Genomic DNA, 15,379 nt, shown 5'->3' on the forward strand with positions numbered 1-15,379 from the left:
AGTTCACCATTTTTCTTTAATTGGTCTACCATGGCCAAATGGGCAAGCACTTTATAGAATGTTCTTGTAAGTCAAGTTTAGACGGCTGTGTTTAAGCAGTTTGATTTGCTTACTGTCGTGCTTAGTTCTGAGGCACACGGCTCGTTCTGTATTTTTCCATGTCTAATGCATTTTTTTGTTGCCGTTGATGGATGAATCTTATGTACTGATGCGACCTACATGCAGGCTGAACAATTGTGGGTGGGCTTTTGCTGTGCCCAGTAGATGTATTTGAGAGCAAAAGCAGTGTGTAAAAGAAGAAAAAGTTATTTCTATAATGTCGCTTTATGGGTGGAGTCATGTAACGGGTAGAATGAGTGCTCTGAGCAATGAAGGTGAACCACAAAAAGATGGTACATTGGCTAGAGGTCTAGAATTGTGTGTGCTCATAGCTGCCTCAAGAGTGTACTTTTGTTTCAATTGCTGATTGAAGGGATCCTCGGCACATTTTTAGAGCCCCTGCCAAACGGGCAGGTGTGGCTTGCACAGTGGTGTAACTTGTGTGTGATTTTTCTCTGAGAAGCTGCCACTTATAGGAGGTTGCGACCTAACACAAACGTCAACGCGGAACAAAATTAACAGTGGTTGAGAATGATCCTCAGTCTGCCAGCGAGTGTTATAACAAAAGGACTTATCATCTGTCTTCGACAAATCCTCTTGTACAAAACATTGGCTTGCAGACTTCTTCTCAAGCATTGTTTACTTGATTTTGTGTTGTCAAGAATTCCATCTTCCTGCCCTCACTTTAGTGTTATACACAGATGTGACTTTTAGACTGGCAAATATGGTGCATGGAAGGTTTAAAACAGATGTGGTCAGTTATCCCCTTCAGTTGTTACACCCACAAGCATAGATGTGACCTTAACCTAACTATGTGCTCATATACAAGGCACACTTCTGCCTTAGAATTTTGTGCCAAGCACATTTAGGCCCTGCCTGCCAAGTCTGTGGCTCAATCTTTGGAAGCTACAGTGAAATGTGTTAACAAGTAAAGAATAAAGATGGACATCTGCACACTTTATGGCAAGACGAAAAGGTGGCTTTTATTTTCACAAGTCCTCTTTTTAACCGAGTGTAAATGATGCGGTTTAACATGCCAAATGCGTAAATACGTTATCGTGTAAATAATGCTCCAATTTTTCTTGTCAAAGAAATAAGTAATGCTGTGCCAAACTTTCAAGTTTTGCATCCATGGCTGTGGACAGGGTGCCTCAATTTTCAATATCTCAAAAGGGGGATTTTCTTGGCCTAATGAGCATGTTCTGTACTAGCTGCTATTATGAACTTCAGGGGGTCAAAACTGAATGACGAAAAAAAAATTGAATGGCATTTGAATGAAGAAAGTGGGATGATTTGAGCACTGAAGTGATTGTCACTGGAGATGTCTCTGAGGTGACTTTTCGGAGCATGAAATCCACGGGAGTTCTAGCAAGTGTCACCATCAAGATGAATGGCTTTCATGGTTGTTTAATGAAGATGATGAAAAAAGAGCTGTATAGGGGAAGAAAAAGCAAGCTCTAACCAGAGTATTTCTGGAAATGAGACATACTTGCCCATTCACAATAGTATAAGTGGTAGAACCTCTTTATAATAAAGTCACTCAGACTGGCAAAAATCTTTACTGTATCAGGGTCTATACTGTCAGTTGTTGATGTTGACATGACCCTGAAGATGCTGTCCAGTATTAAATGGCTGCTTACTAAACACATAGTGTTATTTTATGAAAAAGCACTCTTAAATACCTTCCATCCTTCTCTTATCGTCTCTTTGGGCAATTTCCTTTTTCTTTTTTTCAGTTATATGATTTGTTGTTTAAATCTTCTGGGAGTACTTCTTTAACATGAATGCAATATGGTTACAAATACAACCAAGCTTGATTTCATGTGAAAATCAATGCCTTGCATGAACACTGCATCATCTTCAACTGTTTCTTTCAGGGCAACTCCAGTGGTTTTTTCATCATTTTGTGTTTTTGGTTGAATTACATTCCTCGGCACGTCCTGACTTCAACACAAAAAACCGTTTCTCGAAATTCCAATTAGGAGTATTTTTAAAAGGGAAAAACCGCAAATCGAAACCGAAACTGTTTTCCCGGCCAGAAAGGGCGTCCCATTTGATGAAATGGTGACGTCACACTGAGTATTAGAAACACACATACGTGCGTTGGATGGTGAAAATAAAGTATGGAAATTATTACATACTGCATAAAATGTCTGAGGTAGTTCAATAGAATCCTCCCGATTTCATAATCACGCGGGAAGTGGACATTACAGCCAGTATACTGTTTGTGACGTCAGAAACTCAGTGTTGCCCGCAGAAATAGTCTCAGCTCAAGCCATGAAAACGGCATATTTTAAAATCTTGTTGCGCGCGAACGGATTATCGTGCGGTGCCCAAATTTTGTAGAATGCGTCAGGATGGAGAGGAGAACCTGCAGTGAAATTTTTACTAGAATATTCGAATGTCAAAAAACCTCTAGAGTTGGCCTTTAAGGGCATGGTAAATTCATGTGACAGTCAAGCGCGGCAAAACAGCACATGCCGTGCCTCCATTTGCCACAAGTGCCTCGTGCTGCACAATGCTGTGAATGTTTGGCCACTCCTTCTTTACTTGCTTCACTTTTAGCTGTCTTCTTTCCACGTTCGTAGCCAGCTTCACTTTTTTCCTGTGCGCCCCATGCTTTCCCTCACGGTTTAAAGGTATGTAAAGCTGACTTGTCCTCAAAGCTGGGGTGTCTGGTAGTTAAGCCAATAAAAAAAAAAAAAAAAACCACTCGGTGGGTTTTTTTTATGGTTCTTTTTTTTTTTTTTCAAAAACTTTTCTGCCGATTCGAGGTAGCGCTCATACAGCAACATCATTTTGTGGCCAGTACGCCGCCGCAGACAGGTGCACTTACTATAACCGATTTTTACCAAACACGTCTTTACTATAAAGGGAAAAAATTGTGCAGTCATCTGTGGAAGATGAACTGGGGCTTCAGTTTCACTTTACTATATTCAAGTTTACGATAGCGGGGTGCTACTGTCTAGGTGGCTTCAGCTGTCGTGAGCAGAAGCTGGTAACGTTTGAACATGGAGTGAAGCTGCAAAATTCCACAATGATATTGAATGCCTTCAAGTCACACAAATTTTCATGGAGCATCCTTAAGTTAGATTTTTTTAATGCTCCTTGTGCCCATTCTGCGCTAGTCCATAGAAATGGCTGGAGGGGATGATCTTGCAATTTGTTCAATCTCTTGCAACATTTGGTAAAATATCTCAGAGGTGCACACTTAGAGCAGTTGCCTGAAAGTAAGCATTAGATCTGCTTACTTTTCAAACTGATATTGCTATTTGCTAAGTAGCCTACAACAAAGCACCTCTGAAGAAGCACAGGTGACCAGGCAGCGAAAACACTCTTATCAGGCCAAAAAAAGCCTCTCAATAATGAGCCACTGCTGTCAAACACAATGTGCTATGATGGGCGCCATCAATGGCCCCAGCATGTGAGCACCGCAAATGAGCAGCAGTTCAAACGTCAGACCTCACCAGGGTGGTGCAGTGATTGGGGTGCTTGACTGCTGTGCCCGAGGATGCAGGATCAAATCTCGGCTGCGGCAGCCCCTTTTCGATGTAGGTGAAAAGCAAGGCTCCTGCTAAAGAACGTTAAAAAACCCGAGGGGATTAAAATTTCCAGAGCCCTCCACTACGGTGTCTCTCATAGCTTGAGTTGCTTTTATGACATTAAACCCCATAAACCAAACCAACCAGTTCAAAAGTCAGAGCTTCTCACCAAGCAGCTGAATTTTATGCAGGAAGGAAATGAGAACCTTTCATATCTGTCCTCACAAAATATCCGTTTTAATCTTTCTCACATGTATCACACCAAAGAAGGGCTAACTATAAAATCTGTGCTAGTATAAGCAACATTTATTGATGTGTAATAGAGATGTGCAAAATATTTGAAATTTCAGATAAAATTTGAATATGTTTGTTATCAGATTTGCATTCAAAAAATTTTTATTTAGAAATTTCTGAATGTTCAAAAATTCAAAAATTACGGAATACACTGATATCAAATTCACTGCAGTTTCACTGCAATGCTTGACCGCGTGGACTTTGCAGTGAAGCATACTGAAAACACGACGGCGTTTTTGTGAATAGGAACCTTTCCTTTTGAGAATAGGGCGGCAGTATGCGAAAAAATGTCATTCTTGCCTGGTTTCCGCCAGTTTTTTTTCAGGCCCGTTCGATAATTTGAGCTTTGGTTAATTTGAACATTTTTTTCTGGTGCCTTGAAGGCCAAATTGATGAGTGTTCACTGTATCAAACAGCAACATGACAGCTCCACCTGGTTTCATGCAGGTCCGTCTTTTACATTAGCCATTGTAGAGGCTCCGATTCTATGCGCAATCGATGCCGTTGTCTACCTCTCTGCAGTCAGCTGATGTTGCGTCAGCAGGCTAGCAGCGCCACCCTCCTCTGCAGGCACGGCGGGCGCGCGTGATTCAGTGCGAAATAAAATCTCAGTTTCAAGGCTGCCCGACTGTGCAGCGGTCGCATTCACGTTTCACTCCTTCGTCTCTCATGAGTGTGTGTCTATAGACATTTGCAACGAGGGCCTCCTAGGCGTCGTCATATTGCTCGCTGGGCTGTTGTGTGTGCCTGACGTCAACACGGTGGAGGCGGCAGCAGAACCGGTTTGCAACAGTCCAGAGAGGAGGCGTTTCGACAACCTCCTTGCCCGATGAAAAGGTCTATAGCGGACGCATTTCGCGCCTCTATAGTTTGGTGACCCGGACGTACGTACGATGGAGAACGAAGCAAACGCTGCAGCGACCAGCAACGACGCCCCAAGCTCACAGCCTCAATCAACAAGTGCGCCTGCCGCCATTTTGGCCGAAGAACCCTTCCGTGTGGTTTACACAAGTCGAAGCCCTCTTCGATCTGCGGCACATAACATCACAACGCGTGATGTACCTGCACGTCATCTCAGCACTTTCTCCGGAGGTGGCTGACGATTTCGACGACGTTATGCGTTTTCCACACCCGACCACACCCTACAACCATTTCAAGGCCACAGTACTGATGCGCAAAACATTGTCAGAGCGAAGCGGCCTGCAGCAACTGCTCAACGCGGAGGAACTTGGCAATCTTTGGCCGTCGCAGCTCTTACATCGGATGCGACAACTACTCGGCGACCGCACTCAAGACGCCGAGAGCCCACTGCTGCGTGAGCTATTCTTACAGCGTTTGCCCCAGATGCTTGTCGTGGTCTTGGCTGCTGCGGATGATATGCCTCTAGACAAACTGGCAGAACTCGCAGACCGCATCAACGATTACTCCAGTGGAAACTCCGTGGTGTCTTCGGCCAGTGACTCCGGACCTCGAAACCCGGCAGTCTCGGCTCGAAGGGAAAATTGACCCACTGGTGGACACTGGCAGCAATTCAGCCTTTCACGCCCCGCCGCCTTCAATCTCTTCGTGATGGTTCAAGTTCACGTTACCCCCCCAAGAGTCAACTCCGACGGCTACTGCTGGTATCACACCAAGTTCGGTGCCAGCGCTGTCAAATGTCGAGAGCCTTGTCGCTGGCAGGGAAACACGGCAACGAGTCACTAATGGCGGTGCGTGACTCAAACGCTACTCCAAGCCGCCTCTTCTACGTTATAGACAGGATCACAGGGCATCGTTTTTTGGTGGACACTGGTGCCGAGGTTAGCGCCATTCCTGCCTCGCGCCTCGACTGACAACACTGTCTGAGAACTGCACCTCTCCAAGCTGTGAACACATCCACAATCACGACTTACGGCCAGCGTTCGCTAACCATTGACTTGGGTCTGCGTCGCACCTTTTGATGGATTTTCATCGTCGCCGACGTGCGCTTCGCAATATTAGGTGCAGAGAACTTACCAAACCTATCAACCAGGAACTACAATTGCAACACACTGTGACACATCACATCATCTCCACGGGACCTCTGATGTTCTGCAAGCCACGGCGCCTTGCTGGAGAGCACCTAGCCACAGCTCGCGGGGTGTTCGACCACATGCTGCAGTTAGGCATCATACGCCCCTCGTCAAGCAGCTGGTCTTCCGCCCTGCACATGATGCCCAAGTGTGACTCCGGAGATTGGCGCCCTTGTGGTGACTATCGTGCGTTGAACGCCCGCAGCATCCCCGACCGGTACCCTCTCCCTCACATTCACGACTTTGCAGCCACTCTTGCTGGCATTATCATCTTTAGCAAGATTGACCTATTTAAGGCTTACCATCAGATTCCTGTTGAGCCTGCGGACATACCAAAGACAGCCATCACCACACCTTTTGGTCTTTTCGAGTATGTTCGCATGTCTTTCGGGTTACGGAATGCCGGCCAGACTTTTAAACGCTTCATGAATGAAGTCACCCGTGGTCTGCACTTTGTAGTTGCATATCTTGATGACCTGCTGGTAGCCAGTTCTTACCCGAGCAGCACGCTGAACATCTGCGGTTGATATTTTCAAGACTCGAGGAGCATGGATTGACCGTCAACACAGTAAAATGTCTATTTGGCGTCGATTCCATTGAATTCCTCGGACACCTTGTCACTCCTAAGGGAATCCAACCATTAGACAGGAAAGTTCAAGCCTTGCGCGATTTTCCGCGCCCCACATCACTTCGAAAGCTCCGCGAATTTCTCGGACTTCTGAATTTTCACCGTCAATTCCTGCCAAATATAGCCCACATTCTTCTACCTCTTACTGACATGCTAAAAACCCCAAAGGCACCATCCGCACCCTTGGAGTGGACACCCGAAGCAGACGCCGCCTTCGTAGAGGCAAAGAATGTCCTGGCAAACGCAACCCTCCTTGTGCATCTCCTCAACGGCGCGCCCATGAGGCTGATCACCGACGCCTCCTCCCATGCCATTGGTGCAGTTCTACAACAACTCCAGGAGAACTTGTGGTGCCCACTTGGTTTCTTTTCACAGAAGTTGAAGCCAACGGAAACTCTGTACAGCACATTCGACCGCGAACTCCTCGCTGTCTGCCTTGGCATTCGGCATTTTCGCCATCTTCTCGAAGGCACCACGTTCCACGTACTGACAGATCACAAACCATTGACATTTGCTTTCCGTGGAAACCACAGCACGTACACGTCCCTTCAAATTCAGCATTTGCATTTGGTCTCCAAATTCACAGTTGACCTCCGATATATCGAAGGGCCCGTTAACGCGGCTGCAGACGCCCTGTCGCGTGCCGATGCGCTTTCTGCTAGTGCTGTGGATTTTGAGACCATCGCATAGGCACAATGCACAGACAATGAACTTTGTGACCTCCGTGCCGAATCCACATCTCTGTCATTTTCTGACGTGCCATTGCCATTCTCCTCTGGTACAATAGTTTGTGACATGTCTACTGGCTGTGCCCGACCATGTGTACCATCCTTGCACCATCGTCAAGTCTTTGACAAACTACACAACTCAAGTCATCTTGGCGTTCGTGCTACTCAGCGCCTCATCACCTTCCGTTTTGCGTGGCCCGGCATCAGTGCTGACGTGCGCCGTTGGGCTCGTGAATGTCAGTGCTGCCAACGTGCAAAGACTATGCGACACACCAAGTCACCACTGCAACCCTTCCGGCCACCTGACTCGCGATTTGACCATGTCCACATGGACATTGTCGGTCCGTTGCCTTCATCACGTGGCAAACGCTACGTCCTCACCTGCGTCGACCGCTACACGCGCTGGCCTGAAGCATTTCCGATCTACGATATTACGGCATCCTCCGTAGCGTCTGTTTTCGTAGCCGGTTGGATCTCTCGTTTTGGCTGTCCCAGCGTGGTAACAACCGACCGAGGAAGACAGTCTGAAAATGATCTCTTCAGAGCGTTGACGGGCATTCTCGGCATCCGCCACATCCACACAACTGCATACCACCTGTCTGCGAATGGCATGGTTGAAAGGCTCCATCGGCAGTTGAAGGCCGCCCTCATTGCCCGCGACTCCCGAGCTTCATGGGTTGACGACCTCCCGCTAGTCCTCCTCAGTATTAGGTCGGTGACAAAGGAAGACCTAGGGTGCACTGCTGCCGAAATGGTCTACGGGACCACTCTACATCTACCTGGTGAATTCTTCGCCCCACCTGCAGCACCCACCCTCTCGCTTCCCACCTACGTTGAGCAACTTCGGTCGCTCTTTGAGCGCTTGCAACCAACACCACCTCGACGGCCCTCCACTTTCGACGTTTTTGTAAGCAAGGACCTGGCTTCCTCAGCTTACGTTTTCGTCTGCCGTGAAGGTATCCGACCTTCCCTCACCGCGCCGTACGATGGCCCGTTAGAAGTAATACAGCAAGGAGAAAAGACTTTCACTGTATCTGTGAATGGCCGCGAGGATATGGTTGCAATCGATCGTGTAAAACCCGCGTACATGGCGAACTTGTGTGTGTCTGTTTTACTCCCCACGTGTCCGCCGCCCGACTCTTCGGCTCCCTCCATTGACTGCCCCGTGAGAAAACACGTGTCCTGGACTTCAGCTCGGCAACACCGACCTTCGCGTCTGCGGGGGGGGGGAGCCCTGTAGAGGCTCCGATTCCGCGCGCAATCAACTCCGTTGTCTACCTCTCTGCAGTCAGCGGATGTTACGTCAGCAGGCTAGCAGTGCCACCCTCCTTGGCAGGCATAGCGGGCGGGCGTGATGCAGTGTGAAATAAAATCTCAGTTTCAAGGCTGCCCGACTGCGCGACGGTCGCATTCACGTTTCGCTCCTTTGTCTCTCACGAGCGTCTGTCTACAGCGGACACATTTCACGCCCCTATAGCCATTATACATAGTTTTGTATAAAATTATTACCAGAATTTTCAGTGGGATGTACACCTATGTGCAATTCTAGTTTTGCAGATATCATGTGAATTCTGAAATAAATAAGACTGACAATATTCACTATTTAAAATTTTTTTTCTTCGCTGATATATTCAATATTTGACTCGATATTCGAAAGCCTTTTTTCTCATCTTTGTATTCGATCTATACCCAAAATCTTTAATATTTGCACACCTCTAATGTACAAAAGCAAGTTAGAAAAGTAAAAACCATATTTAATGCTTTCGTATTTGCAGGCGCTTCGAGTTTCTCTGTCCACAAATGTGGACGCAGTAAAAACCTGTTCAAATATGGAAAATGTTTCCTAATTTCCTGCACCTGAATAACACATTGCGGGCTAGTTGGTTGATCATCACAAGGTAAAACAGCGCAAAACCATACACAGGTCTCACCTTTCTGTGTCCTGTGTGTGGTTTTGCGCTGTTTTACCTTCCTGCGCCTGACTTCATTTTCTAATTATCATTCATGCAAAAACGTTTTTCTCTTAGCAAATTTAATTGGCACCTAGAACAGTTGTTACAGACAGGTGACCAGTGGGATTGATTTACAGTACAAAAAGGTATTGTTCTGTAAGGGTAGAGGCACGTTAAGGTGCTTGTGGTAAAAGAAGAATTGCCTCTAGCTTTTCTTATACAGAGCTGCACCACTGAGCTAGAGACATCTCTTACATCTTGCTGAATGCCTGTGAAGAATGCCCAGTTTTCCATCCGATCGTTCTGAAGGGGCAGTAAGGTAAAGTGATGGTGTCCGAGCCTACTGCATGACAGTAAGCAAGTTGCCATTTCCTCATCTTTTGTTATGCAGGAATTATTCTGGTCTTTGAACCCGCTCTTGAATAGACCAGAATACTTTGTATCTTGGCATTCCTCAGCCTAAAACTGCCCTTGCAGCATTCAAATCAAGTCATCAATATTATCACAAAAAGTGCAGATTCTGGTTTCTAGAGCATACATCTTGAGTTTCCTTGCACCTTGAGTCTATTTAATGACTCAGGATTGTCGGGGGATCTCAGCACAGTATCCGCTCAATTAAAATCCTGTCTATAGCGCTCACTGAGATCACTAAGTGGTTAGAATGAATAGAACGAGTAGCCATTCTTTCATTTTTACCCAGGGATTTACTATACTTCTGGACAACTTTTTCTGGCAGCTAAGGCTACGGGAGCAGAGCTTCTGTCATGGTGTTACTACACAATGTAGTTCTGGCATATCAGGCCTCAGCTACGTTTTCAGTTGCAGTTCTATTTTTGCTTGAAATTATAGTTTTTTTCGAATCATCAGCGATTCAGAAATGTCGTTGTTTAGACTAATAGTGATCTAAGGGAACATAAATTTGCTGTTAATGAGTATCACGCGCTGCGTAGGTTGCTGAAACAAGCGCATTGTGAAAGCGTACGGAAACCGATGGGTAGACGTAGCAGAAGCAGCCGACATACTCTTTGGGGGATTCCCGACAGATGGCGCAGTCGTCTCGTTTGCTTGACGTTTTCTACTGATTCAATAGTGTATTAAGCTGATGTAATAATAAGCATTTCAGTAATGGTATAATAATGTACGGTGTGATCCGCGAAATTTATGAGGGGACTATATTCTGCTGTGCAGTGAACTGATGCACTTCGGCTCTGTAGCTTTGGCTACTTAGTCAGAAAAATTTGTTTAGTAGTATAAGCTCTACATCTGTGAATGGCTAACCATTAAAAAAAGAATAGTATTTTTTTTTAGTTAAATTGATATTTTTTGCTGCAGTATTCTTCAGAAATGTAGCGATGTATGTAGCCGATGCAGTAATCTGTATTTGCATACGTGTGCAAACAGGTGCATTCAGGTATGCATGAACTTTAACTCACTTTTTCTTTTCCTTTTTTTTTTTTATTTTTACTTGATGTGTTCTGGGTGCTTTTTATGTGAAGTGCTCAAGTTTAAAAACTTTGTATGCTTCTTTTTTATATATAAATAAATGACCTTATAGCACGCAATATTGGCAGGACATCGATGACATCTTGTTAATGCACACAGGTTTGAGGAGTCTTATTTGGACTGCAGCAGTTGCATTTTGGTGGAGATAAAAGACACAAATACATGGACATCGGAGTAATTCGAAGCTGTAACTTCATGCCTATTTGCCAAGGCATAGCTATGGCCCATAGACATGCATTGGTTTGATCCTGAAGTAGTTTGTCTTGTGCAGCTTGATGCCGAAGGATATATGAGAAGCATCGCTCTGCCAACCACAAGTGCCAGTCTGAAAGCAGCGATGAACAGTTACTTAGACCAGCTCCTGGTAACATTTGCTGCAGAATTAAGTTCCCTTTTGCCTAAAGAAGAAATTGCGAGCTACAGCGACTCACTGAAGGTAGGTACGGTTTCTTTTTAACTCACTGTATTGATTGAAGCTTGGTGTATATATAATGCTGTGCTGCTACACAAAGAGATCTTATAGTAATTGTTTTTAAGCCTGTTTTCATGTTTTTAAAAGGTCTTAAAGGGGTTTCGCGATTTGTGAATAGCAAATTCTTTGAGTGGAACAAATAACTGTGGCAGTTTTAGTGAAAAGTATCTTGTGTGGTTTGATTTTGATTGTTTTTGCAGTTCCAGCTGATGTAAATAAATCTTTAGTCAATCTATCTTGTCTTATGTGTAATGTTTCAGAGTGACCGTATTTAAACAGCTTCGCACAAGTCCTATTTCTTGTTTCCTTTATTTTCTTTTAGATCACTTCTGCAAGCAGGAAATAGTTTCGATAGCTGTTTTAAGTGAGTTTACATATCTGAAAATTTATTTGAACACTTGGCCTGCTGCAGGTCACCAGATGCATAATCATATTTCACTAAGCGTTCAGCAGTATTTTATATAACTGTTGGTTTATTACTGAGCTTGCATAGAGGAAAGTATTGTCCTGTTGTGCGCATGTGGAAAGAAGAAATGAGTTTATAGCTGCTGCTTGCGTGTTATAGTTGATGTGCTCTACATCACGACCACCTTTTTCAGGCATATATAGCCTAACATAAATGCATTTGTCAGTTTTATTGTTGCTGGGGCTTTTATAGTAGAGACAAATTGAGGAGGGAGGAAAGGACAGCTTGAAAATCGTTGAGAACAAGCTTTGACTGCTTTTGAGTGCTATCTCTCAGTTTGCTCAAAGGTGCAAGTATGATTTGGTGTTCATTTTGCGCTTGCCACTTTGCTCACCTATTGCTCCTTAACCGTCAAGATGCCCTCACTGTGCCTTGTTTATCTTAAGGCTACGGCAGGCTGCAAAAAAGTTTCAATCCCACTCTATGTTTCCTACAGCACATCCAAATATTTTGGGGCTTAACAGCTGAGTAGTACTTCCCTGCATTTGCAGCCAGGTGCCTCCTTGTTTATGCAGTCACTGTTGCCTCCTAGTTCTGCTCAAGAATTTATGTACAGAAGCTGTGTGTGGAGGTCTTCAGGTGCATTTTTGCTGTGCTTGTCATGTGACTATTATTGCTAAGGGCATAATATCAAAACAGGCCTGCAGTCATTTGTTACAAACTGTTCTGCACAGGTTAGTGTGTGTATATACACTATCAAGTATTTAACACTGTAATGGTCAGTTTGGAGTGTTAATATCAAAGGCGTTGCTTTTTCGCTGCCTCTTGGAGTGAAATTCGGAACCACACAAGTTTTTCATACCCTTCTACAATCGTATAATCCAAACCGTGTGGAAATACAATCATATTAGCCATACAAAAATGCATTACCTCTATTGTGCGTTGGCCAGGAATGAAATAAGAAAATGTGTTATGACGAAAAACATATTAAGTGGGATTGTGTCAGATTTCACTATACTCGTGTTTACAAAAAGTAAACTGTTAATTGTGTGTACATGCCTGTATTAAAGTATGTATCATTGTATTGTTTCAGGTACTGCTATCACTGTAGATGTGTATCTAAGTGCAGTTTGCAGATTTAAATTTCTTCAAGGACATTTGTAAATCATTGTGCTGCCTGTGTTCTAAAGATAGTGTATGCTTGAGTGTGCCAACATGAGGAGACACTTCATACTTAGCAGAAGTCACTATATATTAAAGTTCAAAATCCTATAACTGTCATGCTTTACACATTGTGTGTCGCCTGTGTGTAGGGGGCTTTAGCAATATCATCATCATCATCATCATCAGCCTGAATATACCCACTGCAGGGTGAAGGTCTCTCCCATATTTCTCCAATTAACCCGGTTCTGTGCTAGCCGCATCCACTTGACCCCTGTGAACTTCTTAACCTCATCCGCCCACCTAATTTTCTGCCGCCCCCTGCTATGCTTTCCTTCCCTTGGAATCCAGTTTGTTACCCTAAGCGGTCATCGGTTATCCTCTCTTCGCGCTACACGTCCTGCCCATGCCCATTTCTTCTTCTTGATTTCTACTAGAATATGACTAACTTGAGTTATTTCTCTGACCCACTCTGCACGCTTCCTATCTCTTAATGTTACTCCTACTATTTTTCGTTCCATAGCCCTCTGTGTTGTCCTCAACTTAAGTAGAACCCTCTTGGTTAGCCTCCACGTTTCAGCCCCATAGGTGAGTACAGGTAAGATGCAGCTGTTGTATACTTTCCTCTTGAGTGATACCGGTAAGCTGCTAGTCATAATCTGCGAGTGCTTGCCAAATGCGCTCCATCCCAATCTTATTCTTCTTGTTATTTCCTTTTCATGGCCCGGATCTGTGGTTACTACTTGTCCTAAATAGACATATTCGCCTACTACTTCCAGTGCTTCGCTACCTAACGTAAACTGCTGTTCCTTCCCGAGACTGTTGAACATTACCTTAGTCTTCTGCATATTGATTTTCAAGCCTACCTTTGTACTTTTCCTGTCTAGGTCACCGATCATTCTTTGCAGTTCATCTCCTGAGTTACTTAGTAAGGCAATGTCATCAGCAAATCGCAGATTACTGAGGTATTCTCCATCTACCCTTATCCCTAACTGCTCCCATTCCAAGTCTCTGAATACTTCCTCTAAACAAGCTGTGAATAGTACTGGGGAGATTGTGTCTCCTTGCCTAACACCTTTATGGGAATTTGGTTACTTTTTTTATGCAGAACTAAGGTTGCTGTGCAGCTAGTATATATATTTTCCAGGACTTTCACATACGGCTCGTCTACCCCCTGAGTTCGCAATGCCTGCATCACCGCCGAGGTTTCTACTGAGTCAAATGCTTTTTCGTAATCAATGAATGCTATGTATAAGGGCTGGTTATATTCCGAGCATTTTTCTATCACCTGGTTGATGGTATGGATATGATCGATTGTAGAGTACCGTTTCCAAAAATCTGCTTGATCCTTTGCTTGATTACAGTCTAAGGTTGTCCTGATTTTATTAGAGATTACCTTAGTAAATACCTTATACGTAACAGACAGTAAGCTGATTGGTCTAATTTTTAAGGTCCTTTGCATCCCCTTTCTTATGAATGAGGATAATGTTTGCGTTCTTCCATGGTTCCGGTACCGTCGATGACACCAGGCACTGCATATACAGGGTGGCCAGTTTTACTTGCACTATATCCCCCCCGTCCTTCAACAAATCTATAGTTATTTGATCCTCTCCAGCTGCTTTCCCCCTTTTCATAGTTTCTATTGCTTTCTTAACCTCGTCTTTCATCACCGGTGGAACGTCTGACTGTTTTTCCCTACCGCCAATCTCATTACGGTCCTGACTACTTCGACTACTGTAGAGATCAGTATAGAACTCCTCAGCTACTTTGACTATCTTGTCCATATTCGTGATGACGTTGCCCGCCTTGTCTCTTAAGGCATACATCTGATTTTTGCTTCTCAATTTTCTCCATGTTATACTTCCTTATATTGGCCACTTTGGGCTTATTGATTAGCTTTGATATCTCTGCCAATTCTATCTGGTCTATTGGATTGGAAGCTTTCATAGTCTGGCGTTTCATAATCAAATCTTTCATCTCCTTAGACAGCTTACCGGTATCCTCTCTAATTATCCGACCGCCTACTTCTACAGCGCACTCAGTAACGATATCTCTGAAATTATTGTTTATTTCTTCTAGGGTAATGACATCATCCTCAGTTAGAGCTGAATATCTATTCTGTAGCGAGATCCTGAACACTTCTGCCCTTCCCCTCACCGCTAATTCGTTGATAGACTTCTTTCTTACTAATCTGTGGCGTTCCTTCTTCAGATTTAGACTAATTTGAGACCTCACCATCCTGTGGTCACTGCATCGCACTTACCCGATTACCTCTACATTTTGCATAATGGCGGGGCTTGAACACAGTATGAAGTCAATTTCATTTTTAGTCTCCCTGTTAGGACTTTTCCATGTCTATTTCCGATTGTTCCGTTTGCTGAAGGAGGTATTCATGATTCTTAAGTTATTGCGCTCTGAAAACTCAACTAGTAACTCCCCACTGCTATTCCTAGAACCAATGCAATAGTCACCTACTGCCTGGTCTCCTGCCTGCTTTTTTCCTACCTTGGCATCGAAGTCGCCCATTAGTACCATATACTGCG

The 15,379-nt window shown here is 44.3% G+C and overlaps 1 protein-coding gene across 5 annotated transcripts in view; it reads left to right on the forward strand.

Moving 5' to 3' along the window:
- The window catches only part of LOC146204761 (uncharacterized), a 92,003-nt gene that overhangs the window by 55,582 nt on the left and 21,042 nt on the right, over positions 1–15,379 (forward strand). For all 5 annotated transcript variants that reach the window (XM_084589467.1, XM_084589466.1, XM_084589465.1 and 2 more), the window contains one exon: positions 11,069–11,233. In XM_084589467.1, coding sequence (XP_084445593.1) covers positions 11,069–11,233 — 165 coding nt within the window. The remainder of the gene's footprint in view (positions 1–11,068; positions 11,234–15,379) is intronic.

This window comes from Amblyomma maculatum, chromosome 1 (genome assembly GCF_055883805.1).
Source record: "Amblyomma maculatum isolate TAMU_Amacu chromosome 1, ASM5588380v1, whole genome shotgun sequence".
Lineage (NCBI taxonomy): Eukaryota > Metazoa > Arthropoda > Arachnida > Ixodida > Ixodidae > Amblyomma > Amblyomma maculatum.